A 15241-nucleotide genomic window follows, 5' to 3' on the forward strand; every position below is an offset into this window, starting at 1 on the left:
TTTGGGTTAAATGAGTTATGGTTTGGTTATGTAAATATGCATAATAAGTGCACGATCTACTTAGAAGATATATACTATTAACTGGGCCATGATTGATCGTCCCATTCATCTTTCATGATTTTCAGATCTCTCGATTAGTGACCATTAAAGCGAGAGCATTATCACGAGGAATTGGATTTTGGTGATTTGAAGCTTCATCCTTTGAGTGGAACAACGACTATATCATTACCCATATTCCTGTAGGATTTGAGGTATGACTAGACAAGCGAGGCCAAATCAAGATATGATAAATTTGGAGGTTGGATCAACGTACGATGTGTTTTTGGGTTTTAGAGAATATGATAGTTTTGGAATCGCCGCTATCCTCTATTACAGCTTGAAAGACATAATTCGCGTGTTTAGAGACAATGGAAACCCATATTCTTCTCGAGAGATTCCGCTACAGTTCTACAGCGCCAAGATCTACCTACCTATATTTTCGAAAGCCTACGCTTGTAGCCCTCGGTGCCTTGAGACGCTCGCACTTATGGTAGAACACAAGTCCAGATCAGGCGGGAAGAAAGAGATTCTGCCCGTTTTCTATGATGTGGAACGGTCTGATCTGCAGCTGGAGAAAGAATCACTCTACACAGACGCCCTGGACAAGCAGAGGGGGATTTGGGGCGCTGAGAAAGTGGAGCGGTGGAAGAAGGCTCTTGTGGAGGTTGGTAAAGCCAAGGGATGGAAACTAAGCTCATATAAAGAGTATGTTACGTCTGTCTTCTTCTCTTGTAGTTTCTTTCTGATTTGATTGCTCAATCGACCGAGGTAGTGTCGAGAATGTCAGAAGAGGAAACTCAACGACCTTTTCCCAGCAAAAAAGCAAATATTGGTCGACTTGCTGTACTCTAAATTGTTTTTTGTTGTTGTTCACTTGCTTGGACTTAAGATGGCTATTTAGCCTGTTTCAAAGCGTCAAGAGAAGAAAAGGGGTAAGGATATTACAAGTATCATAATTTTCATATAAAACTCATTTTAGTTCCACAATTTTTTTTTTACGACAACTCGAGTACTATAACTTCTAAAAATTGTTCATTTGAGTGTCATAACTTTTAATATTGAGTGTCAAAATTGTTTTAAAACGTTCATCCAAATATCAAAAATCCGATTTGGCATAGCACTGGTGGTGAATGTTATTATTATTATTATTATTTTCAGTAATTGGAATAAAATTATGGTACTCAAGTTAGCATCGTATATAAGTTATGGTACTTCGGTGATCACAAAAAAAAAAAAACTTATGACGGTTAGGTGAGTGTCGTATGAAAGTTATGGCAAAAATGGGAAATTATTGGTGGGAATTAACTGGGTTAACATTTTCAATTCCCTCTTCTTTGTTTTTCAGGCCAAATCCTTCTCTCGAATTAACCATGTTTACACGACATATCTCAGTTTGGCTCAGGGAACTATCTTTAAAAGTTTAATTATTCATCCGCATGATTGCATCATTCTGTAATTCAACCCATGACAATATAATCCATGGATTGGATTGAATACTTCCTGCTGTGGCATTATCCCACGTCCATACATTTCCTAAACGTCAGTGCGTATGTTTAATATATCTTTGCATCAGGTAAATCATGTTCTACAATAAAGGATCAGTGATCCTTTACTACATTCAAATTGTCGTTTCATTATGTAGTGCGTTGGGTGGCTATGTCCTCAGATCACACCTGTTAATTGTTCAGAACTGAGATTTTTCTGCCGTGGCAGTTACGAAGGATTTATCACGGACATCGCTAGAGACATTTTGCTTAAGCTGAAGAAAGAGCATAATCAAGCGCCTCGTGATCTAGTCAAGGGTGCAGATCCCATGTTATCCTACAAGAAGTCGGTATGTTTTTGTGCTCCTATGCTCCTCTCTTCTCGAGTACTCTCTCCTAAAGATTGTAACTGTTGATGAAGCTAATTTCTGCTTAAAGTGGGATTTACATCAAATAGATAAAAAGGTCTAATCACCAGGAAATATTTTTACACGATTATGCAGTATTTATAAAGTTAGAATATGATAGAAAAATAAAGGCAAACACATGAACTGAAAAAAAGAAGAAAACGTAGGTGTTAGATTCACAATATTAGTGATCCGAGAGTACCTCCTACCTTTTATTCGTTAAGGGGTGTTTTTGCATCAAAACTGACTTTACTAAAACTTTACTATTAGAAAATATTTATATGTCATCGTTGTTGCTTTTGTATATCCTGGCAAAAGATAACCGCATTTCTTACTCATAAAGCATTGTTTGAAATGCAACTACAATGTAGTGGCTAAAATCCCACAATTGCTTTCTGAAACAAGAAGTCCACTTTTTCCCTATCACCACAACCTTGGTTGACTCAATTGCACGACGCGAGCATGTTAGCTAGATAAGTGCGTTTGGGTTAAACTTAGTGCCAGTTTGGATCATAGATTGGTCAAGCAATCTATACGCAAGTTATAAGCGTGTGGTCAATAGGTTGATGTCTTTTGACTTGTTTATAACACACACTAGACACCTTTAATTATGATAGAATATTTAAAAATTGTGAGAATTTATGAAACCACACCCAATCATTCTAAAAGCTTAAACTTTTCGATAAAGGTATGGTTTATTATTTAAATATTCTAACACTCTCTGTTACGCTTAGTCTGGTCTTTTGCCTAGTACTAAGCGTGAAAATTTAATTGGGAAGGCAAAAGGGCCCTAGTAAAATTTGAACTCAGGATCTCTTTATGAGAATTTGTGAGACCACTGCCGACTATTCTAAAGCTTAAGCTTTTAGATAAAAGGCGTGATTTATTTTTTAACTATTCTAACAAAAGTTAAATACAATAATGGCAAGTGATTGTTAATCTAATGTTATCAGTGGTCGGTAGTAGTTTTATGTTAAGTGGAGCAGCAATTCATCGATCTTGACCTTTTAATACAGCAACGCCTCTTGTATATTTGTCTATTATCATTGTCTCTTCTGTATTTTACCCGCCAAATGACCATCTTGGTGGATTGCAGAAGCATCTCTTGAAACGTAGCTCTACTCGAATAGCCTGAATCCAATTATTTACTTCCGAAACAACTAAATCATCTATTTGCATCCCCTATCACCACGGGGTTATGCAGCTGCCACCTCCAGCTTTTTTCCTATAAGCTCCCTTGCCACTCCTGATAGTTCAGCATATTAGAGGACTAGGAAACTTCTTATTGTTCTTCAATTTTTTTTTTTCATTAGGTGGACTCTGGTGTTAAGCTGATTATACACAACCTGCGAGGCGAAGTACACCACAAGTCTTTAACTTGGACGGCGGACACTTAAGTGCCATAACTTCAAAACTATGTACACTTAAGTGCCACTTTTTTTTTCGAATGGGACACTTAAGTGCCACCTCCCGACGACCCTTGCCGAAATCCTACGCGGCATATTTTATTATTATTATTTGCTTACGTGGCTCATGGGAGCTCAAATCGGCATAAAAATTAAAAAAAAATTAAAAAAAAATTAAAAAGTTTTAATTTTAAAAATTTCAATTTCAAAAAATTAAAAAAATTAAAAAAAAAAAAAGAAAATTTTAAAAATTTTAATTTTAAAAAATTTTAAAAATTAAAAAAAAAAAGAAAATTATAAAATATTTAATTTTAAAAATTTTAAAAATTAAAAAAAAAGAAAATTATAAAATTTTAATTTTAAAAAATTTAAAAAAATTAAAAAATAAGAAAATTTTAAAAATTTTAATTTTAAAAATTTTTAAAAAATTTTTAAAAAAAAAAATTATGAAAATTTTAATTTTAAAAAATTAAAAAATTTAAAAAAATAAGAAAATTTTAAAAATTTTAATTTTAAAAAATTTTAAAAATTTAAAAAAAAATTAAAAAATTTTAAAAATAAAAAAATTTAAAAATTTAATTTAAAAAAATTTTAAAAAAATAAAAAATAAGAAAATTTTAAAAATTTTAATTTTAAAAACTGTAATTTTAAAAAATTAAAAAAAAATATTTAAAAAAAAGAAAATTTTAAAAATTTTAATTTTAAAAAAATTAAAAATTTAAAAAAATTAAAATATTAAAAAAAAAAAAGTGGGAGGCGGCGGCGGAGGTGGCGGCGGTGAGGGAGCCGCCGACGGCGGCAAGGGAGCCGCCCCGTTCGTTCTCCCACCCCCCTTTTTATAACTTTTTTATAATTTTATTTTTTATAATTTTCTTAATTTTTAAAAAATTTAAAATTTTCTTAATTTTTAAAAAAATTAAAATTTTCTTAATTTTTAAATTTTTTAAATTTTTCTTAATTTTTTTTTTTTTCTTAATTTTTTAAATTTTCTTAATTTTTAAAATTTTCTTAATTTTTAAAATTTTCTTAAATTTTCTTATTTTTTAATTTTTTTTAAATTTTCTAATTTTTAAAATTTTTCTTAATTTTAAAATTTTTAAAATTTTTTAAATTTTCTTAATTTTTTAAATTTTTAAATTTTCTTAATTTTTAAAATTTTTTAAAATTTTTTAAAATTTTTCTTATTTTTTTAAAATTTTTGAATATTTTAAATCTAATTTAATTAATTTATATACTATTATTTACACGTAGACGCAAAACGATGTCGTTTTTGCATTTTCTCCGCCACGTCAGCATGCAAAACGACGCCGTTTTGGACCAAGCTCGTCGGAAAGTCGCCACGTCAGCCATTTGGCCGGATTTTCGCCGGAGTGGCACTTAAGTGTCCCATTTTACTCCGATGATGGCACTTAAGTGTACCATTTTAAAGTTATGGCACTTAAGTGTCCTGGCGTCTTGAGTTATGGCACTCAGGGTGTCCCGCACTCCAACTGTCGATAAAGTGGTGAATTCTTATAGGAATTTAATTTTTTGCTTCCAAGACACTTAATATTTGCGGTGCCATGAAACATATTATCTAGTAAAAAATACAATGGGTAAGACGATCTAGCTCTTAATGCGGCGAAGACACCACAAGTGCCATAACTTGTAAGACGCCGGACACTTAAGTGCCATAACTTCAAAATGGTACACTTAAGTGCCACTTTTTTTTTTTTTTCGAATGGACACTTAAGTGCCACCTCCGGCGACCCTTTGCCGAAATCCTACGTGGCAATATTTTATTATTATTATTTGCCTACGTGGCTCGCCGGAGCTCCAAATCGGCATAAAAAATAAAAAAAAAAAAAAAAAAAAAATTAAAAAGTTTTAATTTTAAAAATTTCAATTTCAAAAAATTAAAAAATTATAAAAAAAAAAGAAAATTTTAAAAATTTTAATTTTAAAAAATTTTAAAAATTAAAAAAAAAAAGAAAATTTTAAAAAATTTAATTTTAAAAAATTTAAAAATTAAAAAAAAAGAATATTATAAAATTTTAATTTTAAAAAATTAAAAAAAATTGAAAAATAAGAAAATTTTAAAAATTTTTAAAAAATTAAAAAAAAAAAAAGAAAATTATGAAAATTTTAATTTTAAAAACTTTAATTTTAAAAAATTAAAAAAAAAATTAAAAAAAGAAAATTTTAAAAATTTTAATTTTAAAAAATTAAAAATTTTAAAAAATTAAATAATTAAAAAAAGGGGGAGGCGGCGGCGGTGGAGGTGGCGGCGGTGAGGGAGCCGCCGGCGGCGGCAAGGGAGCCGCCCCGTTCGGCCTCCCACCCCCCCCTTTTTATAACTTTTTTATAATTTTATTTTTTATAATTTTTCTTAATTTTTAAAAAATTTAAAATTTTCTTAATTTAAAAAAAATTAAAATTTTCTAAATTTTTTAAAATTTTCTTAATTTTTTTTAATTTTTCTTAATTTTTTTAAAATTTTCTTGATTTTTTAAAATTTTCTTAATTTTTAAATTTTTTAAATTTTCTAATTTTTAAAATTTTCTAATTTTTTAAAATTTTTAAAATTTTTAAAATTTTCTTAATTTTTAAAATTTTTAAAATTTTTAAAATTTTCTTAATTTTTAAAATTTTTAAATTTTTCTTAATTTTTAAAATTTTTAAAATTTTAAATTTTTTCTTAATTTTTAAAATTTTAAAATTTTTCTTAATTTTTAAAATTTTTAAAATTTCTTAATTTTTAAAATTTTTCTTATTTTTTTAAAATTTTTGAATATTTTAAATCTAATTTAATTAATTTATATACTATTATTTACACGTAGACGCGAAACGGCGTCGTTTTGCATTTTCTCCGCCACGTCGGCATGCAAAACGACGCCGTTTTGGACCAAGCTCACCGGAAAGTCGCCACGTCAGCCATTTGGCCGGATTTTCGCCGGAGTGGCACTTAAGTGTCCCATTTTACTCCGATGATGGCACTTAAGTGTACCATTTTAAAGTTATGGCACTTAAGTGTCCCGGCGTCTTAAGTTATGGCACTCAGTGTGTCCCGCACTCCTCTTAATGCTGTGCACTTTGTTACAAAAAGGATTGTTAGTATTACGGAAAAACTAAACAGAAAGTAAAAATCTCCAACGAATTACCACAAATGAAACTATAAATAGCAGGGTTAGGGAATCAATAAAGAAAATTCGTCAAAGCAATAAAACCAAAACAATATGACGTGCCAGATTAGGAACTCTCTCTGCAGGACAGGAAACTTGCCAACGAGCATTTATAAGTTGTAACTTAGTAAAGAATATTGTGGCTGTCATGGTTCCTCGAAAGTGAAAACTTATGATCAACTGTGGTGATTGATAGTTTGCACTTCGAAAAGGAGTTTGCATATCCACTTCTATGCTCACAGAAAACGTAAACAATCCCTCTGACTCTTGGATTGCTAGGACGTTAAATGATATTGCTAAGAGGCGGTCATTAAAATCTTTCTAAGGAAATGGAGAAGGGATTTATCTTGGTCACAGGAAACAATTTGAAGAGTCATTGGTTAATATTCTAGAAGGAATGGTGGGTGATAAAACTTAGATCAGAGGACAAGATAAAAAGTTTTGCCATACCCTAGCTTAGAAGGGGTAAAATATTTTCATGAAATTTCAGAGATTATGGTACAAATTGAATTGGTTTTTGTTATATGAAGCTTACTTTAGGCAGCTTATATGATAGTTGTGAAGTAATTACAAATTATTTATTCATTTCATACTGCGGAGTATAATAATGCATGTGCCACTAAGTAGATTAGGTTTCTTATGATTATGTTTTCAACAATTACTAATGTCGATAGCTCTTTAGATTTTCAAACTAGAAAGACCATGCGAAAATGAAGTGTCACTATATTTATAAATTAACAAAGAAAAAATAAAAACTTAATTGGGATTTGCATTACTTCGGTGATTGTTGTCAACATGGCTAAGCACCATATAAGATAACAATCTTTTCTATAATGTAAGGAATATATAATTGCTTTCTAGTAAAATTCTATATGTGCGAACACTTGATAATTCTAATGTGTTAGATACAACTACACGACTTGTGTAATGAACAGTTTGCAACTATATATGAGTAATAAGTGGAAAAGCAAAATAAAATTTAGATGGGCAAATTAGCTTATCGACTATTATTTATTATATCGAAATTAACCCCTAGATAGATTAGTATAGGAATATTGTCCAAAGTACATTAATGGTGGCGCAAGTGGGACATTGATCTGTTCCTTTTTCTACAAGTGTAGCTGGAGGGATAGGAGCTTTTGATGATATGGACCAACGATAAAGCTCCATTCTATTTACTTTCTACGTGTCTAATATATTCGATTTTTTTTTTTTATTTCATCAAAGATCACATCCAGCATAGCTCATTGGAGTATAAATATCTTGCTGTTTGGTGATTGTGGATTTAAACCCCCACAATGCTGATAGTGATCTGATCTTTTGATTATGCAAGCTAATTTCAGGTAATTATAAATCTCATTATGTCAGTGATCGGGAGCGTCTGTAGCTTTATGTTAAGTGAAGCAGCAATGCATCAAACTCGTCTTTTTGATCCAGCACTGACTCTAGATATATCTGTTAATTATCATTGCCTGCTCTCTATCGACCTTCCAAATGACCATCTTAGTCGACGCAAAAGCATCTCTTTAAATGCAACTATACTCAAATTGCCTGAAGCCCATCATTTTGTCCGGAAACAACTAAGTCACCGTTTTGCATCCCCATCACCACAGTCTTATGCAGCTGTCCCCTTCAGCTTGTGTCTTATCAGCTTCTTTGCCACTTCTGATTGTTCAGCAGATTAGAGGACTGAAAACTTCTTATGGTTCTTCACTTTCTTTTTTTGTTTGGTGGACTCAAATGTTGAGCTGATTATACAGAATTGTTGATCTAGTGGTGAATTCTTATAGTGGTCTCAATTCATTGCTTGCAAGACACTTCAATAGTTGTGGTACATGAATCATATTATCCAGTAAAGAATGCAATGGGTAAGACGATTTTGCTCTTAATCCTGTGCACTTCGTTTGAGAAAGGATTGTTGGTATTACAACTAATCAGAGGAAAAACCTCCAATAAATTACTATACATGAAGATAGAAAATTGAAATAGCGGGATTGAAGAATCAATAGAGAAATGTTGTTTAAAGCAATAAAACTACAAAGAGATGACATGCCAGATTAGAAACTCTCTCTGCAGGACAGGAAACTTGCAAAAGAGCATTTATAAGTTGTACCTCATAAAGAGTACTCTAGCTCTCATGGTCCCTGAAAAGTGAAAATTTCAGATCAACTGTTGTGATCGATAGTTTGCACTTTGAGAAGTTTGACAATTTTTACTTCTATTTCCATACAAAACCTAAAGCATCCCTCTTAACTTCAGGATACTATATTTAAGTGGTTTTTGCATTTTACTGCTTTTACGATTTATGATTGGCGTGTCATCAATCTGCCAAATTTATTAACAGTTGATGATTACTGTGCTGGTGGAAACAGTACGACATGGGATTATTCAAATTATGTTTGAGTTTTCCTCCTCTTTCTGTAGCATTAAATCTTATTTATTATAGATCTTGCACATTTAAATGAGACCTCAAAGAGAACTCTTAACTAGATTTATCCCTGCAGGCGACTCGGAGGTGGTCCCGGATCAGGCTGGTAGTTACCTTTCTGTGCTTCCTTTTCAGACTCCGAAGTATAAGAAACAGGGTATGTTAGTCATTTTACCTTTTTTAATGCTTAGTAAGCCAGATTTACTTGATAGATTTTCAATAATAGGAGCAGCAGGTTTACTGTTGTATCCTTAGCTTAGATGAGATGCATGGGATGAATGATTGTGTTGGAGGAACTTCAGAAGAGGTTGTCTTCAACTAGTTATCTATTCAGTCAGCTAAACATTAGTTACAACATCTCAACTAAAAAGGCATATGATTGATTGGCAGGCACATTCAAAGCACATGTTTCAGAGAATGGCGTTATCTTCCGAAACATACAGTACCTCCGTATATTTCTTCACCTCTCTCCTCCTCTCTACTAAAGTTACTTTCTCCTAAACTTAAAGTACCTTTATAGGATCTTGAAGACAGTCAAGTGTCGAAAATAATTAGCTTGTTGGAGATGGATGTAAATGGCGTACGAGTTATTGGAATCCATGGAAGAGTTGGCATTGGAAAGACTGCTCTTGCCAAGGTCGTATATAAAAAAATCTCTGTGCACTTTGACGCTTGCAGTTTTCTTGCGGAGATTGAAGAAACGATGCGGCATCCTGGTGGTGTTCAGTGTCTTCAAACCAAGCTGATCTTTGATATTTTGAAAAGGGAGTATGAGGTTGCTTCTTCTTTCAAAGGAGTAAGATCTTTGAAAGAAATATTTAGGAATATGAAAGTTCTCCTTGTTCTCGATGATTTGGAAATTGGTTCCCTCCTTAAGGAATTTGTAGGAGCTAAGCTTGATTGGTTTGGTTCTGGTAGTAGAATAATTGTAACCTCAAAACAAAGAAGCGTTCTTCAAGGGTTTCTTGATCGAGGGTTGGCTCATACTTATGATGTTAGTCCAATGGATGATAATCGAGCTTTTGACCTTTTCTGGGAGTGTGCAATGGGAAAGAGATATAAAATTCATCCTTACGTTGAATTTGCAAACACAATAGTCAAGGCTGCAGAGGGACTTCCACTACTTGTCAAAGTTTTTGGTTCTTTTTTACATGGTAAAGGACTAGAAGAGTGGATTAAATTCAGAGATCTCATACAACAATTTCAGGAAGATTACCAGAAGATTCTGAGAATAATTTATGAAGCATTAGATCGAAAGCAAAAGCACATGTATCTTGATGTTGCATGTTTTCTCCCAGATGTGGATTGTAGGATTGCCTCATATATGTGGCATGATTATGATCGTCCTCATGATGAAATAGAGGTCCTTCGTCGTATGTCCCTAATAAAAATGGAAGAAAATAAAATAGGCATGCACAGCATGCTAAGGTGCCTTGCCAGGAAGATTATTTACGAAGATTTCCATGATCCGGGAACAGGAGTTAGATTCTTCATTCCTGCCATAGCCCACGACACGAAGAAAAGGAAAAGGGTATGTCGGGGAAAAAAAGTAGAATGCAGGCCCTAATTTGATTTTTGATTTTCTTCGAAATGTTCTCAAATACGAAGCATTTTCTTAACCTCATGGGAGTTTAGGCATCCATAGTAGTTATTTCATCGTCTGAAGACTTCCACCAGTTTCTCTACTTGACTTTTGTGGTCCATCGCACAGGGAACAGACCACCTTAACACTATTGTGGCAGGCTTTGAGATCCTACCGAGCACGACATTTCTCAGCTTGGGTCGCGCCAATATTGGTGGAAGATTTGCAGATGCCCTATTAAACGTTCGGTGGCTTCACTGGCAAGGGTGCCCTCGAAAATTTGAAGCAATTAACGTTCATTTAGAGAACCTAGTTATTCTTGATCTTTCATGGAGTAAGGTTACAGAATCCTGGGGAGGTTGGAAAGGAATTAAGGTGGCTTTATAGTTCAATTGTTGTTGTGGTTGTATTGGCCCTTAAGTAAATCGAGTTTTTTTATGCCATCTGAACGTTTTCCCACGTTTTGCAGATGGTGCATTTGAAAGTCTAGGTTGTGCAGACTTACTAATTACCCCTAGCTTCTCTTGTTACCCAAATTTGGAGATACTGATTCTTGAGCAATGTTCTCGATTGGTTCATTTAGATCCTTCAATTAATGATTTGAAGCTCTTGGTTTCCCTCAATTTGACATTCTGCTCCGAACTTAGCATGCTGCCAGTGAAAATGGATGGAATGATTGCTTTGAGAGAGCTCCTGATTGATGGTACTTCCATTCGAGAACTTCCTGAGTCGATAGGCAGATTGGTTCAACTACAAATTCTTAGTGCTGCTAATTGCTTCTCATTGGCTGGTGTTCCTGATTCAGTTTGTCAACTTAAAGCTCTGTCAGTGCTAGCTTTGGATGACGCGAAAATTCTTGAACTCCCAGAGTCAATTGGAGACTTGGGGGAACTTAGATGCTTGTCTTTGAGGAATTGTCGTGGGCTAGGAGAGCTTCCAGATACGATTGGCAAATTAAAAGACTCATTAGTAGAGTTGGATATTTCAAGTTCGGGTATTTCAAAACTGCCCGATTCGACTAAAAATCTGCGGAGTCTGAAAGTGCTGAAAATGGATTCTTGTTTCATAAGAGAATTTCCTCATGACGTTGGAGAGTTGATTAACCTGGAAGAAGTCCACGCCTCCGGGTGCAGGAATTTGGAGGGAGCCATTTCGAGTGGTATTTCGAAACTACATCATCTCAGAGAACTGAGGCTTTGTGGTACACGTATATCCAGCCTTCCATCAGAAATTCAGTTCGTTTCAAGTCTTCAGACTCTGGATTTGCTACATTGCACCCTTCTCAAAGAGTTGCCTTTGCTTCACTCTAACTTAATCGATCTCTACATCGATCCTGGCTTGACGCAAGATATGTAGGGCATTCAAATATGTCGTTGGTCGCATTTATCGCGAACTAGGGGTGTCCCAAAAAAACCCGACCCGACCCGAAAATTTTGGGTCTTTTTTGTTCGGGTCTCCTTCATGGTTTCCAAATCCATCGTCTACACTCTCTTGCTCCAAAGCTCTCTTGCTCCCAAATCGACCTTTCTGTCTCCCTCATCCCCAGATCTATCTCTTCATCGAATCCAAATCTCTCCTTTTATCAAAAGTTCAAAGTGTATTCAAGGTTCGTCTCTAATTCACTCTTACTCTGTTTTTGCGATTTCATCTGTTGAGCAACCAAATGTATGGATGTGTTGATTAACATTCCCTTATTAGTATGACTCTGCTGTTGATTCCCAAGCTCAATATTGATAATCATGCGTTTATTGTTCTCTTTGTAAGACATGCATAGGGTGGAATCACGTCGTGTAGATGCTTGAATGAGTCGATGTGTTTATTTCGGGGTTGGATTCTTCATGCGAGCATGTTTATTTGTTTGTGTGCTTGTGCATGTAGAGCGCTTTGGAGCCTCTGTGCCCTCTAGGTAGCTGAATACCACTATATCATGTAGGGCAGCAAAACGGAGAACAGAACCCTTTCGAATGTCAATTGTGTTTGCTGTTTTCTCACACGCAAATTGGAAATCTTTGTAATGTGAATTAAGTGCAGTAAAACCTTTGTAATGTGGATGCTACTTTATCACGTAGGGCAGCAAATTGGAAATCTTTGAAGTGTAATCTTAAATGCAGGTTGCCCTTAATATGTACTTGTGAATCATTATTCTTGCACTTAATATGTATGTGTGAATTAACTGCAGTGGTGTTGTAATGTACAATCGCATTCATGACGGAGGAAGCATTTCTGGAGTTTGTCAGGCTCTGGATACTTGGAATTCTCTATCTTGTGTTTGTAGGACAGGTTGACAACCCCACCTATGAAGCAGTGTCATCAAGCTCAATGCAATGTGCTGAGAATTGTGGAGAGCAGAAAATGATGAGGCTCTGCTCTTCAAAAGCCTTGTGTTGGAAAAATCTTCGTGAAGTGTTTTGAAGTTGACAAAACGTTTCCATCAGTTTAGTCGAAGGTCGGGACTCTGTTAGTTAAAGTCTCGAAGACTTCCGGACAGCCGAGACTCAAGACTCAAAGTCTATCCTCATTGACAGTCTCTAATCCGTTGAAGAAAGGTTATCCCGGAAACTGGATGTTTTGTTCAGGATTTAACCTTATCATCCGGAGAAGATCTCGTGGTTGGAGAAGACGTATCGTAAATCCTTTGATTGATCAAGATTGATTCAATGACTGAAGATTCGATGATTGTCTAAATATTATTGGAAGGTTCTACTTATGGAAACCGAGATCCTGATTGTATGGGCGAACATGATTGATGGGCTATCAACACGTTCCTTTAATAGCTCGAACAATCTTCCTAATTGATTCCGTCCAACGGGTAGATTGGAGGAATTCCTTTGGTAAGTGCCAACGGGTATGATGGCATAAAGGAGTATATAAAGAAGACGTTCTTAGTTGTTCGAGGTGTGCGCGATAGAAGAATTCCAAAGTCTGAAGCTCCTATTTGTTTAGATAAATCCTTTGAGCGAATACTTGTATACAAAAGATAGTTTATATTTGTGAGAGACCTTGAGGAGGTGTGGTAAAACATCTACACTGTGGAATCAAGGCAAAGCTGTGCTGTAACTTCTCTTTTGATCATAGTGAAATCCAGCCGGTGGGTGTCGGTGCGGAAGAGTGGACGTAGGCTTGGAATAAGCCGAACCACTATAAATCCTGTGTTCAATTTTCTCTTCCTCACTCTCTCTACCTCAATCGTATTTCATTTTGTTAATTAAGAGAGAATTTACTTTCTATCATATGTTAAGAATCGCTTCCGTATATCGATAAATTGTTTAGGCACCTATTCACCCCCTCTAGGTACTCATACTAGCAATATCAATTGGTATCGAGCACATTGTACTTACTTTATTTGAAGTGTTTTACTTCATAGTAAAAGATCCATGGCTAGTATGCTAGCACCGGGGCTGATGGAAGGGCAAAGCAATACCCGCACCACCCTACTTTGATGGAAAGGATTACAACATCCGGAAGAACAAGATGAAAGCTTTCCTACGATCAAAGGATCCTCTGGAATGGGACGTTGTAGAAAAAGGAATTACTCCTACCACTTTGCATCGGTCTCGATAGAGGAAAAGAAACTGAAGAAACCAGCGGAATGTCTCGGAAGAAATAATCAAGAGACGGACACTCGATGCAAAAGCAATTTACTCCTTATATTGTGCTTTATCACCAACTGAATATAATAGAATATCTTCTTGTGGTACAGCAAAAGAAGTTTGGGACAGTTGCATATCACCTATGAAGGAACAGATCGAGTGAAGGAAACAAGAATCAACATTCTTCTCGGTCAATACGAAGCCTTCGAATGAAACCGGGAGAATCAATATCGACATGTTTAGTCGTTTTACGAGATATTGTGAATGGTCTTGAAAATCAAGGTCAACCAACTTCGATCCCATGAAGGTAAACAAGCTCTTGCGTGGACTCTCCGAGGATTGGAATCACATAAAGACTTCGATAAGAGAGACGCAGAGAATCATGCCACTATCTCGTCGACGAGCTGATTGGAACTCTTCAAATCCTATGAAGTGGAAAGGATCAATGAAGATGAAGATCCAAAAGGTAAGAAATCCATTGCATTAAAATCAAATGATGATTCTGATGATACAGATTCTCAAGATGATATGGACGATGAGGAGCTTGCTCTCATGATAAGAAGATTCAGAAAACTAAATAGAAAAGGAAGAAGGTTCAACTCAAAGAAACAAAGCTTTCAAAGACAGCAGACCAAGTCTGTTGATGATGAGGAACCAAATAAAGATGTAGTCTGCTTTGAATGCAAGAAAAATGGACACATCAGACCCAACTGTCCTCTTCTGAAGAAGAAGAGAGGAAAAGCTGAAAAATTTCGAAAAGCTCTCAAAGCCGAAACACGGGTGATACGAGTGTGAAGAAAGTGATAATGAATATGCCAATCTATGTCGATGGCACAATTAGACTCGGACTCTAGATCGGACTCGGGATCAGACTCAGACAGTGAATTTGTGGTAAGTGATTTTAAAATTCCTGTCAAAGTTCATCATATGCTTTAGTCTTAAGACTTCTCTCAAAAGAATTTCCGAACTGAAAAAAGAAAACTCAGCTCTAAAACAAAAGGAAAATGTTTTAGCGAAAGAGTTAAAAGTCTAGACTTGTCTCGTTTCCAATCTTAAAGAAAATGAAGATAATCTTTTAAAAGAAAATGCTTTTTTAAAACAGACTTATCAAATATATCAAAGAAATTTTCTATAGGGTCTGAAA

The 15241-nt window shown here is 34.6% G+C and overlaps 1 protein-coding gene across 1 annotated transcript; it reads left to right on the forward strand.

The window, feature by feature from the left end:
* The first annotated feature begins 253 nt into the window (after positions 1 to 253).
* On the forward strand, positions 254 to 11913 carry LOC120295790 (disease resistance protein RUN1-like). The gene is made up of 6 exons (XM_039317359.1): positions 254 to 744; positions 1753 to 1873; positions 9002 to 9082; positions 9316 to 9375; positions 9446 to 10456; positions 10637 to 11913. The coding sequence occupies exons 1-6, from the start codon at positions 254 to 256 to the stop codon at positions 10892 to 10894; spliced, it is 2022 nt and encodes a 673-aa protein (XP_039173293.1). The 3' UTR covers positions 10895 to 11913.
* The last annotated feature ends 3328 nt before the right edge of the window (positions 11914 to 15241 follow it).

This window comes from Eucalyptus grandis, chromosome 7 (assembly GCF_016545825.1).
Source record: "Eucalyptus grandis isolate ANBG69807.140 chromosome 7, ASM1654582v1, whole genome shotgun sequence".
NCBI lineage: Eukaryota > Viridiplantae > Streptophyta > Magnoliopsida > Myrtales > Myrtaceae > Eucalyptus > Eucalyptus grandis.